Below are 25,000 nucleotides of genomic sequence, written 5' to 3'. Positions count from 1 at the left end.
CAGGACACGTTGGAGAGACTATGTGAAGACCCAGGACACCTTGGAGAGACTATGTGAAGACCCAGGACACGTGGGAGAGACTATGTGAAGACCCAGGACACCCCGGAGAGACTATGTGAAGACCAAGGACACCCCGGAGAGACTATGTGAAGACCCAGGACACGTTGGAAAGACTATGTGAAGACCCAGGACACCTTGGAGAGACTATGTGAAGACCCAGGACACGTTGGAGAGACTATGTGAAGACCTAGGACACGTTGGAGAGACTATTTGAAGACCCAGGACACGTTGGGAAGACTATGTGTGGACCAAGGAGAGTTTGGAGAGACTATGTGATGACCCAGGACACGTTGAAGAGACTATGTGAAGACCCAGGACACATTGGAGAGACTATTTGAAGACCCAGGACACGCTGGTAAGACTATGTGAAGACCAAGGAGAGTTTGGAGGGACTATGTGAAGACCCAGGACACGTTGGAGAGACTATGTGAAGACCCAGGACACGTTGGAGAGACTATGTGGAAACCCAGGACACCTTGGAGAGACTATGTGAAGACCTAGGACACGCTGGAGAGACTATTTGAAGACCCAGGAGACGTTGGGAAGACTATGTGACGACCAAGGAGAGTTTGCAGAGACTATGTGAAGACCCAGGACACGTTGGAGAGATTATGTGAAGACCCAGGACACGTTGGTAAGACTATGTGAAGATCAAGGAGAGTTTGGAGAGACTTTGTGAAGACCCAGCAGAGACTATTTGAAGACCCAGGACACGTTGGTAAGACTATGTGAAGACCAAGGAGAGTTTGGAGAGACTATGTGAAGACCCAGGACACGTTGGAGAGACTATGTGAAGACCCAGGACACGTGGGTAAGACTATGTGAAGACCAAGGAGAGTTTGGAGAGACTATGTGAAGACCCAGGACACGTTGGAGAGACTATGTGAAGACCCAGGACACATTGGAGAGACTATGTCTGTCAGCTGGTCTGGGAACACCTCAGGATCCTCCTGGGAGAAACTAGACCAAGTGGGACTACTTCAGATAAGTGGAAAAAGATGGATTGATGGACGTTTTTATTGAAATATTTAAACATTTAGTTACTAATTTAGTTAATTATTTATTTAATTATCTTTTTAATTATCGTTAATTTTCTATTTGATCATTTATTTATCTAATTTATCTCCTGAATACATTTTCTATTTAATTATCTATTTACTTATGTATTTACTTGTTTATTTAATTATCTATGTGCTTATTTATCTATCGCTTTAATTAATTTTCTATTAAATCCTTTATATATTTATTAATCACTCTAATTAATGTTCTATTTATTTATCTATGTACATATTTATTGAATTGTGTATTTATTTATCTATGCTTATTTATTTATCCTCCTAATTAATTTTCTATTTAATCATCTATTAATTCATTTATCTCACTAATTTATATTTAATTGTCAATTTACTTATTTATTTGTCTCACAAAGTATTTAAATTCAATTATATATGTACTTATTTTTTTGATTTGTGATTTATTAAATATTTAATAATCAATTGATCCATGTATTTGTGTATTAAAAATATTTATTCATGAATTATTTGACTATTAAATTTCTTATTTACCTAGTAATGGATTGATATATTTTCTTATCTATTCATGCATTTAATTATTTATTTACTTATTTTATTATATATTTAATTGTGTTTATTTATGTATTTAGTTATACAAATACTTATCTATTTATCTACTCAGTTATCCATTTATCTATGTAATTATATATGTGCTTGTTTATTTAATTATATGTTTAAATATTTACCTTTTTACTTATCTATCGAATTATTTTTTTAACTATCTATTATTGATCTAATGATGCATTGTATTATATTCAATAATTAATTAATGTGTGGCAGCTTCATGGATTTATTTTATTCATCAAAATCACCCATCAAAGTTGGTGTGCGGGGCCAAATACAAATGTGTAACAATAACGATCCCTAATAATGAGACCACTACCAAATCCATTTCAGAGTTGGATGAAATATATCATTTTCATATTTCATGTCTAAATTGACTTTCCTTTTCTTTGATGCACAGCCAACAGAAGAGTCTCGGGAGACTTCATTGAAGTTTAAGTTGGCTAACAGACGACATTTTCTTCAAGACATGTGACTCCTGTGCTCTAATATTCATATATGAAGTGCAAACGTCGTCACAAAACATTAATTTACATCCTGTGAATAAAAAAACAACATCTTAGTGACTCATCTTTTTTACTTCATGTCCAGCGCTTTTATTTTCTGGTTCCTCTTCCTTCTTTTTTCCTGTTTTGTTATGTGTTACCACTTTTGAAGCAGCATCATCAGTGAAACCTGGCCTGGTTTTCCACACACCTGTGGTCCACTTCCTCTTTTCACCATGTTTTTAAGCATTGCAAACTTTACATTCACATTTTTAAAATAAGAAAGAAAAACAAATATATTTCTCTCTCTCATATATATATATATATATATATATATATATATCCAGAAGCCAGTAAACACGCTAGCGGGTCTACCTGGTTGATCCTGCCAGTAGCATATGCTTGTCTCAAAGATTAAGCCATGCAAGTGCAAGTGCAAACGAGTTTGACTGTGTATATATATATATATATATATATACTGTATATATATACACATATATATATATATATATATATATATATATACACAAAAAACTGTCTCTGTAACGCTTGTTTTATTCTTGTCATTGGGTTGCTTGAGTGTAGTTCACTTTTACGACACTGGAGGGGGGCATTGAACGCACCATTGCATCAGCAAGCTCGAAGTTATGGTTGACTTTGCTGTCAATCGTTTAATTGTATGTGTTTTTTCCTGACCTAATATATATATATATATATATATATATATATATATATATATATATATATATATATATATATATATATATATACACTACCGTTCAAAAGTTTGGGGTCACATTGAAATGTCCTTATTTTTGAAGGAAAAGCACTGTACTTTTCAATGAAGATAACTTTAAACTAGTCTTAACTTTGAAGAAATACACTCTATACATTGCTTATGTGGTAAATGACTATTCTAGCTGCAAATGTCTGGTTTTTGGTGCAATATCTACATACGTGTATACAGGCCCATTTCCAGCAACTATCACTCCAGTGTTCTAATGGTACAATATGTTTGCTCATTGGCTCAGAAGGCTAATTGATGATTAGAAAACCCTTGTGCAATCACGTTCACACATCGTAAAACAGTTTAGCTCGTTATAGAAGCTACAAAACTGACCTTCCTTTGAGCAGATTAAGTTTCTGGAGCATCACATTTGTGGGGTCAATAAAACGCTCAAAATGGCCGGAAAAAGAGAACTTTCATCTGAAACTCGACAGTCTATTCTTGTTCTTAGAAATGAAGGCTATTCCATGCGAGAAATTGCTAAGAAATTGAAGATTTAAAGTTTCCTACTACTCCCTTCAGAGGACAGCACAAACAGGCTCTAACCAGAGTAGAAAAATAAGTGGGAGGCCGCATTGCACAACTGAGCAAGAAGATAAGTACATTAGAGTCTCTAGTTTCAGAAACAGACGCCTCACAGGTCCCCAACTGGCATCTTCATTAAATAGTACCCGCAAAACACCAGTGTCAACATCTACAGTGAGGAGATGGCTGCGGGATTCTGGAGTGGCAAAGAAATAGCCATATCTGAGACTGGCCAATAAAAGAAAAAGATTAAGATGGGCAAAAGAACACAGACATTGGACAGAGGAAGACTGGAAAAAAGTGTTGTGGACGGATGAATCCAAGTTTGAGGTGTTTGGATCACAAAGAAGAACGTTTGTGAGACGCAGAACAACTGAAAAGATGCTGGAAGAATGCCTGATGCCATCTGTTAAACATGGTGGAGGGAATGTGATGGTCTGGGGTTGCTTTGGTGCTGGTAAGGTGGGAGATTTTTATAGGGTAAAAGGGACTCTGAATAAGGAAGGCTATCACTACATTTTGCAACGCCATGCCATACCCAGTGGACAGCGCTTGATTGGAGCCAATTTCATCCTACAAGAAAATGACCCAAAACACACCTCCAAATTGTGCAAGAACAATTTAGAGAAGAAGCAGGCAGCTGGTATTCTATCGGTAATGGAGTGGCCAGCGCAGTCACCAGATCCGAACCTCATTGAGCTGTTGTGGGAGCAGCTTGACCGTATGGTACGCAAGAAGTGCCCAGCCAACCAATCCAACTTGTGGGAGCTGCTTCTAGAAGCGTGGGGTGCAATTTCTCCAGATTACTTCAAAAAATTAACAGCCAGAATGCCAAAGGTCTGCAATGCTGTAATTGCTGCAAATGGAGGATTCTTTGACAAAAGAAAAGTTTGATGTAAAAAAAAATCTTATTTCAATTACAAATCATTATTTTTAACCTTGTCAATGTCTTGACTCTATTTTTTATTCATTCCACAATGTATGGTGGTGAATAAGTTTGACTTTTCATGGAAAACACAAAATAGTTTGGGTGACCCCAAAACTTTTGAACAGTAGTGTATATATAGGGCAGCTGTGGCTACAGATGTAGCTTACCACCACCAGGTGTGAATGAATGATGGGTTCTCATGTCTCTGTGAGCGCTTTGAGTATCCAATAATAGATAAGCGCGATATAAAATCTATCCATCCATCCATTTTCTACCGCTTATTCCCTTTCGGGGTTGCGGGGGGTGCTGGCGCCTATCTCAGCTACAATCGGGCGGAAGGCAGGGTACACCCTGGACAAGTCGCCACCTCATCGCAGGGCCAACACAGATAGACAGACAACATTCACACACTAGGGCCAATTTAGTGTTGCCAATCAACCTATCCCCAGGTGCATGTCTTTGGAGGTGGGAGGAAGCCGGAGTACCCGGAGGGAACCCACGCATTCACGGGGAGAACATGCAAACTCCACACAGAAAGATCCCGAGCCTGGATTTGAACCCAGGACTGCAGGACCTTCGTATTGTGAGGCAGACGCACTAACCCCTCTGCCACCGTGAAGCCCGATATAAAATCTAATCCATTATTATTATTTTTATATACATACACATACATATTAAAAATAATACATCCAATAAAAATAAAACAAAAGAAAAAAATGTTTAAATGACTTAAAAACAAACATCAGAAGATAGAATGTTTGCAATCTTAAAGCCACATACTAATTTAGAGAATATATGTATTTCTTTACTTGGTACTAGAATTATTCCCTAATAAATGACAGGATTCGTGAAAAGTGTGGTTATTCTACAAAAAAGGTGATATTTCTACAGCATCTTTGTGAGTGAAAATAGAAAAATAGGTGAAATTGTGTCACAAAAAGGAGGACACACGTCGCCTACCCTTTCTGCATCCTGGGGTCACGCCGCAAGCTCAAGCCTGCTCAGCCCTAACATGTGAATATATCTTAGTGAGTGAAAATGTGTGAACGGGTGAAAAGTTGTCACCTGGATGTTGATCTCCACGTCTAAGGCTTCGGTCTGACTCAGTCCATCGCTGACGTAGAAACTGAAGTCGTCTCGCTGACTCTGCTGACCTTCGCTCTGCACATAGAAGATGTGATCCGAGGCCAGGTCGTCCACGGAGAAAGGAGCGCTGGGCGTGATGACCTGGGCGCCGCCCACTGATCCACCTGGACAGGGGTAGAAGATTAGAGCGTGTCTTAAAAACCAGCGTGGTGAGATATAATAGAAGTGTGCTATTAACCAACATTATGTACATATAATATAAAGCATATATAATATAAACATATATAATACAAACATATATAATATAAAACATATGTAATACAAAACATATATGATATAAACATAAATAATATAAAATGGGATTTTAGAAGGTGAGCAAGATGAAGAAGCTTCCCTGCATCACAATGAGCAGGTGTTGCAACAGCAGCTGCAATCAGAGGGCATGCTGGGAAATGTTGACATGTTTCCAGGTGATAACACAGGTGTCATGTTCACGTCATGTCACTGGGCCGGGTCCTCGCATCAACACTTATCTGGACGTGTAGGGCCACAACCACATCATTTTAGGGCATGTCATTATTAGGCCACTTCATATTAGGGCATGTCATTATTAGGCCAAATCATATTAGGGAATGTTATTATTAGGCCACTTCAAATTAGGGCATGTCATTATTAGACCACTTCATATTAGGGCATGTCATTATTAGGCCACTTCATATTAGGGCATGTCATTATTAGGCCAAATCATATTAGGGAATGTTATTATTAGGCCACTTCATATTAGGGCATGTCATTATTAGACCACTTCATATTAGGGCATGTCATTATTAGGCCACTTCATATTAGGGCATATCATTGTTAGGCCATTTCATATTAAGACGAATCATTATTAGGCCACTTCATATTAGGGCATATCGTTGTTAGGCCACTTCAAATTGGGACAAAACATTATTAGGCCACTTCATATTAGGGCATGTCATTATTAGGTCACTTCATATTAGGGCATGTCATTATTAGGCCACGTCGTATAAGGGCATGTCATTATTAAGCCAGTTCATATTAGGAAATATCATTATTAGGTCACTTCATATTAGGGCATGTCATTATTAGGCCACTTCATAGTAGGACATATTATTAGGCCACTTCATATTAGGGCATGTCATTGTTAGGCCACTTCATATTAGGGAATTTTATTATTAGGCCACTTCATATTAGGGCATGTCATTATTAGACCACTTCATATTAGGGCATGTCATTATTAGGCCACTTCATATTAGGGCATATCATTGTTAGGCCAATTCATATTAAGACAAATCATTATTAGGCCACTTCATATTAGGGCATATCATTGTTAGGCCACTTCATATTGGGACAAAACATTATTAGGCCATTTCATATTAGGGCATGTCATTATTAGGTCACTTCATATTAGGGCATGTCATTATTAGGCCACATCGTATAAGGGCATGTCATTATTAGGCCAGGTCATATTAGGACATATCATTATTAGGTCACTTCATATTAGGGCATGTCATTATTAGGCCACTTCATAGTAGGACATATTACTAGGCCACTTCATATTAGGGCATGTCATTGTTAGGCCACTTCATATTAGGGCATGTCCTTATTAGGCCACTTCATTTTAGGGAATGTTATTATTAGGCCACTTCATATTAGGGCATGTCATTATTAGACCACTTCATATTAGGGCATGTCATTATTAGGCCACTTCATATTAGGGCATATCATTGTTAGGCCACTTCATATTAAGACAAATCATTATTAGGCCACTTCATATTAGGGCATATCATTGTTAGGCCACTTCAAATTGGGACAAAACATTATTAGGCCATTTCATATTAGGGCATGTCATTATTAGGTCACTTCATATTAGGGCATGTCATTATTAGGCCACATCGTATTAGGGCATGTCATTACTAGGCCAGATCATATTAGGACATATCATTATTAGGTCACTTCATATTAGGGCATGTCATTATTAGGCCACTTCATAGTAGGACATATTATTAGGCCACTTCATATTAGGGCATGTCATTGTTAGGCCACTTCATAATAGGACATGTCATTATTAGGCCACTTCATATTAGGGAATGTTATTATTAGGCCACTTCATATTAGGGCATGTCATTATTAGACCACTTCATATTAGGGCATGTCATTATTAGGCCACTTCATATTAGGGCATATCATTGTTAGGCCAATTCATATTAAGACAAATCATTATTAGGCCACTTCATATTAGGGCATATCATTGTTAGGCCACTTCATATTGGGACAAAACATTATTAGGCCATTTCATATTAGGGCATGCCATTATTAGGTCACTTCATATTAGGGCATGTCATTATTAGGCCACATCGTATTAGAGCATGTCATTATTAGGCCAGATCATATTAGGACATATCATTATTAGGTCACTTCATATTAGGGCATGTCATTATTAGGCCACTTCATAGTAGGACATATTATTAGGCCACTTCATATTAGGGCATGTCATTGTTAGGCCAATTCATATTAGGACATGTCATTATTAGGCCACTTCATATTAGGGAATGTTATTATTAGGCCACTTCATATTAGGGCATGTCATTGTTAGGCCAACTCATATTAGCGCATGTCATTATTAGGCCACTTCATATTAGAGCATGTCATTATTAGGCCACTTCATAATAGGGCATGTCATTATTAGGCCACTTCATATTAGGGTAAGTCGTTATTAGGGCATGTCATTATTAGGCCACGCCAAAGAATAAAAGTGGGTCTTAAGACGAGACTTAAAACACTCCACTGTTTGAACATGGAGGGGCAGAGTGTTCCAGAGCTAAGGGCCGACCACAGAGAAGGCCCTGTCTCCCCTGGTTTTAAGTCTGGTCTTGGGCACCACGAGCTGGAGCTGGCTCTCGGACCTCAGAGCGCGCACAGGAATGTAAATTTGGATGAGGTCCGAGATATACTGAGGTGCCAGTCCATGTAAAGATTTAAAAACAAACAGCAATGTTTTAAAATCAATTCTAAAATGAACTTGGAGCCAGTGCAAACTCTGAAGAATTGGAGTTATATGCTGGCGTTTCCTGGCCCCTGTTAAAAGTCGTGTTGCCGCGTTCTGGACTAACTGCAACCAGGAGAGAGCTTTTTGGCTAATGCCAGAATAAAGTGCATTGCAGTAGTCCAGGCGACTTGAAATAAAAGCATGCACGACTTGTTCAAAAAGGTTAAAAGATAAAAACGGCTTAACCTTTACTAAAAGATGATTGATTGATAAAAGACGAAGGTGATAATAACACAATTTTAAAACGCCATTGACTTGTTTGTCAAGTTTAAAATCGCTGTCTATAGTGACGCCAAGGCTGGTGACTTTGGGACGCACATAATTTTGCAATGGTCCCAAGTCAGTGAGGGCCGGACCAAAAACTGAAATTTCCGTTTTTCCCTCATTCATTATTAAAATATTCTGTGATAACCAAGCCTTGACGCCGCATAGACAGTTGAGAAGAGGTGTCAGGGGGCCGTGGCCTTTTGAAATCGGCATATAAATTTGGCAGTCATCTGCATAAAAGTGATAAAACACTCCATGTTTCTTAAAAATATCTCCAAGAGGGAGGAGATAAAGAGCGGGCAGGATGGGGTCTAAAATAGATCCCTGGGGGACACCCCAGTAAAGCGGGGCAGAAGAAGAGGTGGCGTCCCCTAGCCTGACAGAGAAGGACCTCTCAGAAAGGTAGGATATGAACCACCGTAATGCAGTCCCCCTGACACCCACACAGTCTCTCAGGTGGTCTAAAATAATTGTGTGGTCAACTGTGTCAAAGGCAGCTGTAAGATCTAAAAGCACTAAAATGGCAGAGCTGCCAGAATCAGACATTAAAGGTCTACTGAAACCCACTACTACCCACCACGCAGTCTGATAGTTTATATATCAATGATAAAATATTAACATTGCAACACATGCCAATACGGCTTTTTTAGTTTACTAAATTGCAATTTTAAATTTCCCCGGACTTTTTTCTTGAAAACGTTGCGTAATGATGACGTGTACGCGTGACGTCACGGGCTGTTATGAATATGAGCGCTGCGTACACACACAGCTAAAAGTCGTCTGCTTTAACGGCATAATTACACAGTATTTAGGAGATCTGTGTTGCTGAATCTTTTGCAATTTGTTCAATTAATATTGGAGAAGTCAAAGTAGAAAGACGGAGTTGGAAAGCTTTAGCCTTTAGCCACACAAACACAAAGTGATTCCCTGTTTAAAATTCACGGACGTGAAACTTTACTATGGATCAGAGCGGACCTGGATCCCGACCGAATGTCAACCAGCAGGTTTCGGTGAGAAAATTGTGGTTAAGAAGTCACCACTTACCAGATATCATCTGAGCCTCTGCCTCCCGTACAGCTGCCGTCGACTTCCCCGAGACACTGCGTGTCAACACCCGGCCGTCGACGTACACTTCCGACTATCAGGTACTGTTAAACTCACTAAAATACTAGCAACACAATAGAAAGATAAGGGATTTCCCAGAATTATCCTGGTAAATGTCTCTAAAAACATATGAATCCGTCTTTTTTTTAACTTGTTTTTTTTTTCTAGTCCGTCGCTATCAATATCCTCAAACAGGAATCTTTCATCCTCGCTCAAATTAATGGGGAAATTGTCGTTTCTCGGTCGGAATAGCTGTTTTTGTTGGAAACTCCCATTAAAATCGATGTGAATATATGAAGAGCCATCAACATGTGACGTCATCGTCTGCGACTTCCAGTAGAGGCAGGGCTTTTCTCCAGTTGCAAACTTTATTGTGGATGTTCTCTACTAAATCCTTCCAGCAAAAATATGGCAATATCGCGAAATTATCAAGTATGACACATAGAATGGACCTGCTATCCCGATTTAAATAAGAAAATCTAATTTCGGTAGGCCTTTAAAAGTGCAGATTCAGTACTGTGCAAAGCTTTGTATCCAGACTGAAATGGATCCAAAGTGCTATTTTCATCTAAAAAATGCTGCAGTTGTACCAAAACACATTTCTCCAAAATTTTTGACACAAAAGGTAATTTGGAAATGGGCCGATAGTTTGACAAATTTGTCGGTTCAAGACTTTGTTTTTTAAACAAAGGCTCAACAACAGCTCTTTTACAAAAAGAGGGGAGACAGCCAGAAATCAAGCTGCTGTTGATGATGTCCCTAACAGACAAGTCAATAGTGTCCCAGATTTCTTAAAAAAAGCGAGGGGGGACTGGGTCTGTGGGACAGGACGAGGGTTTTAGCTTGTCGACTATTCCTGTAAGCTCAGGCATGGACACAGGCTCAAAGTGACAAAACATAGCCGAGTGGCCACTTTAAAACTCAACGGAAAACGAGAAAGATTTGCCCGAATAGAAGCAACCTTGTCGTTAAAAAAGGAGAGATATTTTTCACAAGTTTCATTTGTCATCTCCAGTGAAGTGGCTGGATTCGGATTAAGAACAGAACTAATAGTATTAAAAGAAACACGTGGCTTGCTGATACTATTTAAAATTAAGTCTAAAAAATATTTTGTTTCCTCAGTTTTAACCACACATTGATAATTTCGACAGTTTTCTTTTAAAATTTGATAGGAGAATTCCAAGTGATCTCCTTTACACTTGCGCTCCGCCCTTCGCCACTCACGCCGAGCTGTGCGTGTGGTTTCATTGAGCCAAGGCTCCTGTTTTGGTTTTGGACGTATAGCTCTGAGGGGCACTATACTAACCAGAATTTCAGAACATGTCGAAAGAAAAGAGCACATCAATTGTTCAGTGTCTGCAGAGTGTGCTAGACTCTGCATGGACTCAGTGAACAAAGGAAAATAGACTGCTGCAGTGTCAGACCTAATAACACGCCCATGCCGTACGGCAAGCGGTTTTACATCAGGTTCAAAACTTAAATTAAACATAACAGGACTGTGATCACTGAACACCGCATCACTAATAACAACATTGTCAACAATAAAACTATAAGACAGTGTGAGGTCTAGTGTATGCCCGCGTTCATGTGTAGAACCACACATAGACTGTACAAAGTTAAGAGAGTCAATGATATTCAGGAAGCTCCTGGATAAAGGTTCATCTGGGCACCAGGTGTGAATATTAAAATCACCAACAATTACGACACAATCATATTTGGGCAGGATTTCGGCCAGAAATTCAGAAAAGTCATTTATAAAGTCTTTGTGGTACTTGGGTGGTCGATATATGACGGCACACATGACGACATCAGAAAGACCCAGTTCAAACATGCATAGTTCGAAGCTTGAAAAGGAGGATTGCAGGCGGATCTGATGGCATTTCAAGTCATTTTTAAAAACGACTGCTAATCCTCCTACTTTTCAGCTGGACGGCCGCAGAGAATTAAAATATGAGCACTCAGGTGATGAAAGTTCATTGAGAGGAGCGAACTCACCGGCTCTCAGCCATGTTTCTGTCATACAGAGGAGGTCCAGTCCGCGGGAGGCGAATAAATCCTTCAGGATAAATGTTTTGTTTGTCAAAGATCTTGCGTTAACAAGACCGAACTTAACGGGGGCCGCGCGTCCAAGGCCGCTACTAATCCAGGTGGGGCTCGACACAGAGCCCGTTGCAGACGATAACAAACAGAAGAAGGATGGTTGTAGGCGATAACAAACAGAAGGATGGTTGTAGACGATAACAAACAGAAGGATGGTTGTAGACGATAAACAGAGGGATGGTTGTAGACGATAACAAACAGAAGAAGGATGGTTGTAGGCGATGACAAACAGATGAAGGATGGTTGTAGACGATAACAAACAGAAGAAGGATGGTTGTAGACGATAACAAACAGAAGGATGGTTGTAGACGATAACAAACAGAAGAAGGATGTTGTAGACAATAACAAACACAAGAAGGATGGTTGTAGATGATAACAAACAGAAGGATGGTTGTAGACGATAACAAACAGAAGAAGGATGGTTGTAGACGATAACAAACAGAAGAAGGATGTTGCAGACAATAACAAACAGAAGAAGGATGGTTGTAGATGATAACAAACAGAAGGATGGTTGTAGACGATAACAAACAGAAGGATGGTTGTAGACGATAACAAACAGAAGGATGGTTGTAGACGATAACAAACAGAGGGATGGTTGTAGACGATAACAAACAGAAGAAGGATGGTTGTAGATGATAACAAACAGAAGAAGAATGGTTGTAGACGATAACAAACAGAAGGATGGTTGTAGACGATAACAAACAGAAGAAGGATGTTGTAGACGATAACAAACAGAAGAAGGATGTTGTAGATGATAACGAACAGAAGAAGAATGGTTGTAGATGATAACAAACAGAAGGATGGTTGTAGATGATAACAAACAGAGGGATGGTTGTAGACGATAACAAACAGAAGGATGGTTGTAGATGATAACAAACAGAGGGATGGTTGTAGACGATAACAAACAGAAGGATGGTTGTAGACGATAACAAACAGAGGGATGGTTGTAGACGATAACAAATAGAAGAAGGATGTTGTAGGCGATGACAAACAGATGAAGGATGGTTGTAGACGATAACAAACAGAAGAAGGATGGTTGTAGACGATAACAAACAGAAGGATGGTTGTAGACGATAACAAACAGAAGAAGGATGTTGTAGATGATAACGAACAGAAGAAGAATGGTTGTAGATGATAACAAACAGAAGGATGGTTGTAGATGATAACAAACAGAAGGATGGTTGTAGATGATAAACAGAGGGATGGTTGTAGACGATAACAAACAGAAGAAGGATGGTTGTAGGCGATGACAAACAGATGAAGGATGGTTGTAGACGATAACAAACAGAAGGATGGTTGTAGACGATAACAAACAGAAGAAGGATGGTTGTAGACGATAACAAACAGAAGGATGGTTGTAGACGATAACAAACAGAAGAAGGATGTTGTAGACGATAACAAACAGAAGAAGGATGGTTGTAGATGATAACAAACAGAAGAAGGATGTTGCAGACGATAACAAACAGAAGAAGGATGGTTGTAGATGATAACAAACAGAAGGATGGTTGTAGACGATAACAAACAGAAGAAGGATGTTGTAGACGATAACAAACAGAAGAAGGATGTTGTAGATGATAACGAACAGAAGAAGAATGGTTGTAGATGATAACAAACAGAAGGATGGTTGTAGATGATAACAAACAGAGGGATGGTTGTAGACGATAACAAACAGAAGGATGGTTGTAGATGATAACAAACAGAGGGATGGTTGTAGACGATAACAAACAGAAGGATGGTTGTAGACGATAACAAACAGAGGGATGGTTGTAGACGATAACAAATAGAAGAAGGATGTTGTAGGCGATGACAAACAGATGAAGGATGGTTGTAGACGATAACAAACAGAAGAAGGATGGTTGTAGACGATAACAAACAGAAGGATGGTTGTAGACGATAACAAACAGAAGAAGGATGTTGTAGATGATAACGAACAGAAGAAGAATGGTTGTAGATGATAACAAACAGAAGGATGGTTGTAGATGATAACAAACAGAAGGATGGTTGTAGATGATAAACAGAGGGATGGTTGTAGACGATAACAAACAGAAGAAGGATGGTTGTAGGCGATGACAAACAGATGAAGGATGGTTGTAGACGATAACAAACAGAAGGATGGTTGTAGACGATAACAAACAGAAGAAGGATGGTTGTAGACGATAACAAACAGAAGGATGGTTGTAGACGATAACAAACAGAAGAAGGATGTTGTAGACGATAACAAACAGAAGAAGGATGGTTGTAGATGATAACAAACAGAAGAAGGATGTTGCAGACGATAACAAACAGAAGAAGGATGGTTGTAGATGATAACAAACAGAAGGATGGTTGTAGACGATAACAAACAGAAGGATGGTTGTAGACGATAACAAACAGAAGGATGGTTGTAGACGATAACAAACAGAAGAAGGATGGTTGTAGATGATAACAAACAGAAGAAGAATGGTTGTAGACGATAACAAACAGAAGGATGGTTGTAGACGATAACAAACAGAAGAAGGATGTTGTAGACGATAACAAACAGAAGAAGGATGTTGTAGATGATAACGAACAGAAGAAGAATGGTTGTAGATGATAACAAACAGAAGGATGGTTGTAGATGATAACAAACAGAGAGATGGTTGTAGACGATAACAAACAGAAGGATGGTTGTAGAAGATAACAAACAGAGGGATGGTTGTAGACGATAACAAATAGAAGAAGGATGTTGTAGGCGATGACAAACAGATGAAGGATGGTTGTAGATGATAACAAACAGAAGAAGGATGGTTGTAGACGATGACAAACAGAAGGATGGTTGTAGACGATAACAAACAGAAGAAGGATGTTGTAGATGATAACGAACAGAAGAAGAATGGTTGTAGATGATAACAAACAGAAGGATGGTTGTAGATGATAACAAACAGAAGGATGGTTGTAGATGATAACAAACAGAGGGATGGTTGTAGACGATAACAAACAGAAGAAGGATGGTTGTAGGCGATGACAAACAGATGAAGGATGGTTGTAGACGATAACAAACAGAAGAAGAATGGTTGTAGACGATAACAAACAGAAGGATGGTTGTAGACGATAACAAACAGAAGAAGGATGGTTGTAGACGATAACAAACAGAAGGATGGTTGTAGACGATAACAAACAGAAGAAGGATGTTGTAGACAATAACAAACAGAAGAAGGATGGTTGTAGATGATAACAAACAGAAGAAGAATGGTTGTAGACGATAACAAACAGAAGGATGGTTGTAGACGATAACAAACAGAAGAAGGATGTTGTAGACGATAACAAACAGAAGAAGGATGGTTGTAGATGATAACAAACAGAAGGATGGTTGTAGACGATAACAAACAGAAGAAGGATGTTGTAGACGATAATAAACAGAAGAAGGATGGTTGTAGATGATAACAAACAGAAGGATGGTTGTAGACGATAACAAACAGAAGAATGATGGTTGTAGACGATAACAAACAGAAGAAGGATGTTGTAGATGATAACAAACAGAAGAAGAATGGTTGTAAATGATAACAAACAGAAGGATGGTTGTAGATGATAACAAACGGAAGGATGGTTGTAGATGATAACAAACAGAAGAAGGATGGTTGTAGACGATAACAAACAGAAGAAGGATGGTTGTAGACGATAACAAACAGAAGGATGGTTGTAGACGATAAACAGAAGAAGGATGTTGTAGACGATAACAAACAGAAGAAGGATGGTTGTAGATGATAACAAACAGAAGGATGGTTGTAGACGATAACAAACAGAAGAAGGATGTTGTAGACGATAACAAACAGAAGAAGGATGGTTGTAGATGATAACAAACAGAAGGATGGTTGTAGACGATAACAAACAGAAGAAGGATGTTGTAGACGATAACAAACAGAAGAAGGATGGTTGTAGATGATAACAAACAGAAGGATGGTTGTAGACGATAACAAACAGAAGAATGATGGTTTTAGACGATAACAAACAGAAGAAGGATGTTGTAGACGATAACGAACAGAAGAAGAATGGTTGTAGATGATAACAAACAGAAGGATGGTTGTAGATGATAACAAACAGAGGGATGGTTGTAGACGATAACAAACAGAAGGATGGTTGTAGATGATAACAAACAGAGGAATGGTTGTAGACGATAACAAACAGAAGGATGGTTGTAGACGATAACAAACAGAGGGATGGTTGTAGACGATAACAAATAGAAGAAGGATGTTGTAGGCGATGACAAACAGATGAAGGATGGTTGTAGATGATAACAAACAGAAGAAGGATGGTTGTAGATGATGACAAACAGAAGGATGGTTGTAGACGATAACAAACAGAAGAAGGATGTTGTAGATGATAACGAACAGAAGAAGAATGGTTGTAGATGATAACAAACAGAAGGATGGTTGTAGATGATAACAAACAGAAGGATGGTTGTAGATGATAATAAACAGAGGGATGGTTGTAGACGATAACAAACAGAAGAAGGATGGTTGTAGGCGATGACAAACAGATGAAGGATGGTTGTAGACGATAACAAACAGAAGAAGAATGGTTGTAGACGATAACAACCAGAAGGATGGTTGTAGACGATAACAAACAGAAGAAGGATGGTTGTAGACGATAACAAACAGAAGGATGGTTGTAGACGATAACAAACAGAAGAAGGATGTTGTAGACGATAACAAACAGAAGAAGGATGGTTGTAGATGATAACAAACAGAAGAAGAATGGTTGTAGACGATAACAAACAGAAGGATGGTTGTAGACGATAACAAACAAAGGAAGGATGTTGTAGACGATAACAAACAGAAGAAGGATGGTTGTAGACGATAACAAACAGAAGGATGGTTGTAGACGATAACAAACAGAAGAAGGATGTTGTAGATGATAACAAACAGAAGAAGAATGGTTGTAAATGATAACAAACAGAAGGATGGTTGTAGATGATAACAAACGGAAGGATGGTTGTAGATGATAACAAACAGAAGAAGGATGGTTGTAGACGATAACAAACAGAAGAAGGATGGTTGTAGACGATAACAAACAGAAGGATGGTTGTAGACGATAACAAACAGAAGAAGGATGTTGTAGACGATAACAAACAGAAGAAGGATGGTTGTAGATGATAACAAACAGAAGGATGGTTGTAGACGATAACAAACAGAAGAAGGATGTTGTAGACGATAACAAACAGAAGAAGGATGGTTGTAGATGATAACAAACAGAAGGATGGTTGTAGACGATAACAAACAGAAGAAGGATGTTGTAGAGGATAACAAACAGAAGAAGGATGGTTGTAGATGATAACAAACAGAAGGATGGTTGTAGACGATAACAAACAGAAGAATGATGGTTTTAGACGATAACAAACAGAAGAAGGATGTTGTAGACGATAACGAACAGAAGAAGAATGGTTGTAGATGATAACAAACAGAAGGATGGTTGTAGATGATAACAAACAGAGGGATGGTTGTAGACGATAACAAACAGAAGGATGGTTGTAGATGATAACAAACAGAGGGATGGTTGTAGACGATAACAAACAGAAGGATGGTTGTAGACGATAACAAACAGAGGGATGGTTGTAGATGATAACAAATAGAAGAAGGATGTTGTAGGCGATGACAAACAGATGAAGGATGGTTGTAGATGATAACAAACAGAAGAAGGATGGTTGTAGATGATGACAAACAGAAGAAGGATGGTTGTAGACGATAACAAACAGAAGGATGGTTGTAGACGATAACAAACAGAAGAAGGATGTTGTAGACGATAACAAACAGAAGGATGGTTGTAGACGATAACAAATAGAAGAAGGATGTTGTAGGCGATGACAAACAGATGAAGGATGGTTGTAGATGATAACAAACAGAAGAAGGATGGTTGTAGATGATGACAAACAGAAGGATGGTTGTAGACGATAACAAACAGAAGAAGGATGTTGTAGATGATAACGAACAGAAGAAGAATGGTTGTAGATGATAACAAACAGAAGGATGGTTGTAGATGATAACAAACAGAAGGATGGTTGTAGATGATAATAAACAGAGGGATGGTTGTAGACGATAACAAACAGAAGAAGGATGGTTGTAGGCGATGACAAACAGATGAAGGATGGTTGTAGACGATAACAAACAGAAGAAGAATGGTTGTAGACGATAACAACCAGAAGGATGGTTGTAGACGATAACAAACAGAAGAAGGATGGTTGTAGACGATAACAAACAGAAGGATGGTTGTAGACGATAACAAACAGAAGAAGGATGTTGTAGACGATAACAAACAGAAGAAGGATGGTTGTAGATGATAACAAACAGAAGAAGAATGGTTGTAGACGATAACAAACAGAAGGATGGTTGTAGACGATAACAAACAGAAGAAGGATGTTGTAGACGATAACAAACAGAAGAAGGATGGTTGTAGATGATAACAAACAGAAGGATGGTTGTAGACGATAACAAACAGAAGAAGGATGTTGTAGACGATAATAAACAGAAGAAGGATGGTTGTAGATGATAACAAACAGAAGGATGGTTGTAGACGATAACAAACAGAAGAATGATGGTTGTAGACGATAACAAACAGAAGAAGGATGTTGTAGATGATAACAAACAGAAGAAGAATGGTTGTAAATGATAAACAGAAGGATGGTTGTAGATGATAACAAACAGAAGGATGGTTGTAGATGATAACAAACAGAAGAAGGATGGTTGTAGACGATAACAAACAGAAGAAGGATGGTTGTAGACGATAACAAACAGAAGGATGGTTGTAGACGATAACAAACAGAAGAAGGATGGTTGTAGATGATAACAAACAAAAGGATGGTTGTAGACGATAACAAACAGAAGGATGGTTGTAGATGATAACAAACAGAAGAAGGATGGTTGTAGACGATAAACAGAAGAAGGATGTTGTAGACGATAACAAACAGAAGAAGGATGGTTGTAGATGATAACAAACAGAAGGATGGTTGTAGACGATAACAAACAGAAGAAGGATGGTTGTAGACCAGGGGTGTCAAACTCAAATACAGAGTGGGCCAAAATTTTAAACGGAACAAAGCCGTGGGCCAAGGTTGAACAAATTAACCTTTTAATCGGGACCCAAACAAGTTTTGCGTTAAATATTGAACAAACAAAGCTTATATAACTTTAGTGACATGCAAAAATCCAGTTTCAAATAATAATAATAATAATAATTAAAAGAATATCAATGGCATATAAAAAAAAAATTTAATAAAAATTGTATGTCTTTTTTTCTATTTGCAATCTTCTGAGGTAAATGTCACATTTTTTCCACAGGCTAATAATAAATGTGAAAATAAAATAACAATGAATGAACCAAACATTCAAGCCTTGAAGTAGCAAGAGAAAATGCATGAATAAAACGTTAATTATTGGTCAGTTTGCTGGAAGTTTCCCGGAAGAGTTAGTGCTGCAAGGGTTTCTGGGTATTTGTTCTGTTGTGCTACGGTGCGGATGTTCACCCGAAATGTGTTTGTCATTCTTGTTTGGTGTGGGTTCATAGTGTGGCGCATATTTGTAACAGTGCTAAAGTTGTTTACACGGCCAACCTCAGTGTGACCTGTATGGCTGTTGACCAAGTATGTCTTGCATTCACTTTTGCGTGTGTGTGTGTGTAAAAGCCACAAATATTATGTGACACGCTGTTAGTATGGAGGAAAAGCGGACGTGACGATAGGTTGTAGAGAACGCTAAAGGCAGTGCCTTAAATGCACGCCTCCAATATAGTTGTCCAGGTGGAAATCGATAAAAAATTCGGGAGAATGGTTGCCCCGGGAGATTTTCAGGAGGGGCACTGAACTTCGGGAGTCTACCGGGAAAATTACGAGGGTTGGCAAGTATGAGTATTAGCAGTGAATGCGGTGTTACAGAGGCACCGACGCTGTATAACACCAGCGGGCCAGCTCTAATGCTAAATTGATATTGGCTCAATGGCAAAATTAAATAATACGGCGGGCCACATTTGGCCCGTGGGCCAGAGTTTGACACCCATATTGTAGACGATAACAAACAGAAGGATGGTTGTAGACGATAAACAGAAAAAGGATGGTTGTAGACGATAACAAACAGAAGGATTGTTGTAGACGATAACAAACAGAAGGATGGTTGTAGATGATAACAAACAGAAGGATGGTTGTAGACGATAAACAGAAGAAGGATGATTGTAGACGATAACAAACAGAAGGATGGTTGTAGACGATAACAAACAGAAGAAGGATGTTGTAGACGATAACAAACAAAAGAAGGATGGTTGTAGATGATAAAAAACAGAAGAAGGATGATTGTAGACGATAACAAACAGAAGGATGGTTGTAGACGATAACAAACAGAAGGATGGTTGTAGACGATAACAAACAAAAGGATGGTTGTAGACGATAAACAGAAAAAGGATGATTGTAGACGATAAACAGAAGGATGGTTGTAGACGATAACAAACAGAAGGATGGTTGTAGATGATAACAAACAGAAGGATGGTTGTAGACGATAAACAGAAGAAGGATGGTTGTAGACGATAAACGGAAAAAGGATGGTTGTAGACGATAACAAACAGAAGAAGGATGGTTGTAGACGATAACAAACAGAAGAAGGATGGTTGTAGACGATAACAAACAGAAGGATGGTTGTAGACGATAAAGTAGTTTGCTAAATGAGTGCTGGTATGTGACAACAACTCTCACCTGGTTTGGTGTTTTCAATGAAGCCGTACTTGGGGGGGCGGAGCAACCACACCTGCAGGTTCTTGCTGGGCGTGTCCTGCTCTGATACGCTGATGTGATTGGTCGACAGCTGCACACGACCTCCTTCTTGCACCTGCCCACCAAAGAACAACACCACATTAGCCATCTACAACTAAATACCTCCGATTACAACTAACTAGCAGCACTCGTGCAGCCTGTTGACGCTACCACTAATGTGTCGGCAAGTCATGGTTGTCTCCGAGAAGTTGGTTGTTTTGTGGTTATTGACAATCGAAGATCACAACAGGTTGGATTTCATCTGTCTCAAAAGTGAAACACAGCACTCGTGCAGCCTCGTGACACTACTGCTAATATTTTGGCAAGTCACGGTTGTTTACTAAAAGTTGGTGGTTTTATGTTATTGACAATCGAAGACCACGACAGGCTCGATTTCATCTGTCCCAAAAGTGAACCACAGCTGTGTAGCAATGACAGCCCTTATGCACACTAGCACCTCCATGCTTGACTATAGACGAGACAGATTGTGTTGGCAGATGTTTCCACCATGGAGTGGAGTTTGTGCGTGGATAGAACATCTATGCCGCTGCACATTGACTACTCTGAAGTGTATTTCTATAGATGTTGAACAAAGGAGGACCTTTAAGGCTCCGCCCACCCTGACCACGGGCACTCGTGTGTGCTCAGGTGTGATGGTGATGGTGAGCATCTGGTTGTCAAGGCGATGGTTGTCAGAGTCGTACACCACGAAGTGAAAGACGTCCGTGACCGGTTGCTCGCCCGTCTCCGACCTGCTGACGTAACTGTGGAGAGGAGAAGATGATGTAACCTTCACACTCCTGTACTACACACTACCACTACTACTACTACTACTACTACTACTTACTACTACTACTACTCCTCACTACTACATACTGCTACTATTACTCAGTACTACATACTACTACTATTACCCACTACTACTACTATTACTCACTACTACATACTACTACTATTACTCACTACTACATACTGCTACTATTACTCACTACTACATACCACTACTATTACTCACTACTACCACTATTACTCAGTACTACATACTACTACTATTACTCACTACTACTACTATTACTCAGTACTACATACCACTACTATTACTCACTACTTCTACTATTACTCAGTACTACATACTACTACTATTACTCACAACAACATACTACCACTCTTACTCACTACTACTACTATTACTCAGCACTACACACTACTACTATTAGTCACTACTACATACTACTACTATTACGCACTACTACATACTACCACTATTACTCACTACTACTACTATTACCCAGCAGTACATACTACTACTATTACTCACTACTACATACTACAGCTCTTACTCACCACTACTACTATTACTCAGTACTACATACTACTACTAGTACTCACTACTACATACTACTACTATTACTCAGTACTACTACTATTATGCACTACTACATACTACCACTATTACTCACTACTACTACTATTACTCACCACTACATACTACTACTATTACTCACTACTACTACAATTACTCACTACTACTACTACTATTCAGTACTACAGTACTACATACTGCTACTATTACTCACCACTACATACTACTACCATTACTCACTACTACTATTACTCACTACTACATACTACTACTATTACTCACTGCTATGACTATTACTCACTACTACATACTAATATTACTCACTACTACTACTATTATTCACTTCAACATACTATTACTATTACTGAGCACTATTACTACTACTATTACTCACTACTATGACTATTACTCACTACTACATACTACTAATATTACTCACTACTACTACTATTATTCACTTCTACATACCACAACTATTACTGAGCACTATTACTACTACTATTACCCACTACTACTACTACTATTACTCACTACCACATACTACTATTATTAGTCAGTATTACTACTATTACTCAGTACTACATATGACTACTATTACTCACTACTACATTATATTACTATTACTGAGCACTACTACTATTACTCAGCATTACTACTATTACTCAGTACTACATATTACCACTATTACTCACTACTACATACTACTACTATTACTAACTACTACTACTATTACTCAGTACTACCTACTAGTACTATTACTCACTACTACATACTACTACTATTACTCAGTACTACTACTATTACGCACTACTACATACCACTACTATTACTCACTACTAGTACTATTACTCACTACTAAATACTGATATTATTACCCATTACTACTCAACTACTACTTTTATTCAGTACTACATACTGCTACTATTACTCACTACTCCATACTACTACTATTACCCACTATTACTACTACTATTACTCACTACTACGTACTACCACTATTACTCACTACGACTACTACTACTCACTACTACATATTACTACTATCACTCACTACTATTACTATTTTTACTATTAAATACTACCACTATTACTCACTACTATGACTATTACGCACTACTGCATACCACTACTATTACTCACTACTACTACTCCTATTATTCACTACTACATACTACTACTATTATTGAGTACTACTACTATTACTTACTACTACATACTACTACTATTACTCAGCATTACTACTATTACTCAGTACTACATATGACTACTATTACTCACTACCACATACTACTACTATTACTCAGTACTACTACTATTACTCTGAACTACAAACTACTACTATTACTCAGTACTACTACTACTACATACTACTACTATTATTGAGTACTACTACTATTACTTACTACTACATACTACTACTATTACTCAGCATTACTACTATTACTCAGTACTACATATGACTACTATTACTCACTACCACATACTACTACTATTACTCAGTACTACTACTATTACTCTGAACTACAAACTACTACTATTACTCAGTACTACTACTACTATTACTCACTACTACATACTACTACTACTATTACTCACTACTACATACTACCACTATTACTCAGTACTACTTCTATTACTCAGTACTACTACTATTACTTAGTATTACATACTACTACTATTACTCAGTACTACTACTATTACTCAGTAATATGTACGACTACAATTACTCAGTACCACACACTACTATTACTCAGTACTACATTCTACTACTATTACTCAGTATTAAATACTACTATTGTTACTCAGTACTACATACTACTACTATAACTCAGTACTACATACTACTACTACTCAGTGCTATATACTACTATTACTCAGTACTAGATACTACTACTATTACTCAGTACTACATACTACTACTATTACTCAGTACTACATACTAGTATTACTCAGTACTACATACTACTACTACTCAGTACTAGATACTACTACTATTACTCAGTACTACATAGTACTATTACTCAGTACTACTACTATTACTCAGTACTAGATACTACTACTATTATTCAGTACTACATACTACTATTACTCAGTACTATATACTACTATCACTCAGTACTAGATACTACTACTATCACTCAGTACTACATACTACTACTATTTTTCAGTACTACATACTACTACTATTACTCAGTACTAGATACTACTACTATTACTCAGTACTAGATACTACTACTATTACTCAGTACTACATACTACTATTACTCAGTACTACATACTACTACAATTACTCAGTACTACATACTACTACTACTATTACTCAGTACTAGATACTACTACTATTACTCAGTACTACATACTACTATTACTCAGTACTACGTACTACTACTATTACTCAGTACTAGATAGGACAGCTGTAGATAGAGGGTGACAGGACTAGATAGGAGAGTTGAAGCTAGCACTACCAGGACGAGATAGGAGAGTTAAAGATAGAGCTACCAAGACCGAGATAGTACAGCTGCAGATAAAGGTGTCAAGACTAGATAGGACAGTTAAAGTTGGAACTGCCAAGGCTAGATAGGACAGTTAAAAATAAGGATGTTAAGACTAGATAGGACAGTAAAAGATAGAACTGCCAAGGCTAGATAGGACAGTTAAAAATAGGGATGTTAAGACTAGATAGGACAGTTAAAGATAGAACTGCCAAGGCTAGATAGGACAGTTAAAAATAGGGATATTAAGACTAGATAGGACAGTTAAACTGAGTATGTGAGTGTGTGTGAGTGCAGTTGTGTGTGCGTGCGTGTGTGTGTAGTGACCTGATGGTGTTGAGGTTGATGTC

General features: G+C 38.3%; 1 protein-coding gene across 1 annotated transcript in view; it reads right to left on the bottom strand.

The window, feature by feature from the left end:
* fras1 (Fraser extracellular matrix complex subunit 1) overlaps positions 1 to 25,000 on the bottom strand; it is a 278,952-nt gene that overhangs the window by 40,191 nt on the left and 213,761 nt on the right. The window contains exons 38-41 of the mRNA XM_061904877.1: positions 24,978 to 25,000; positions 21,397 to 21,559; positions 20,739 to 20,871; positions 5,488 to 5,672 (exon numbers count right to left, since the gene is read on the bottom strand). The exon at positions 24,978 to 25,000 is cut by the window's right edge and continues 129 nt beyond it. Of these exons, the coding sequence (XP_061760861.1) occupies positions 5,488 to 5,672; positions 20,739 to 20,871; positions 21,397 to 21,559; positions 24,978 to 25,000 (504 nt within the window). The remainder of the gene's footprint in view (positions 1 to 5,487; positions 5,673 to 20,738; positions 20,872 to 21,396; positions 21,560 to 24,977) is intronic.

This window comes from Nerophis ophidion, linkage group LG01 (assembly GCF_033978795.1).
Source record: "Nerophis ophidion isolate RoL-2023_Sa linkage group LG01, RoL_Noph_v1.0, whole genome shotgun sequence".
NCBI classification, from domain to species: Eukaryota; Metazoa; Chordata; class Actinopteri; order Syngnathiformes; family Syngnathidae; genus Nerophis; species Nerophis ophidion.
This window is presented reverse-complemented; position numbering and strand designations above follow the sequence as displayed.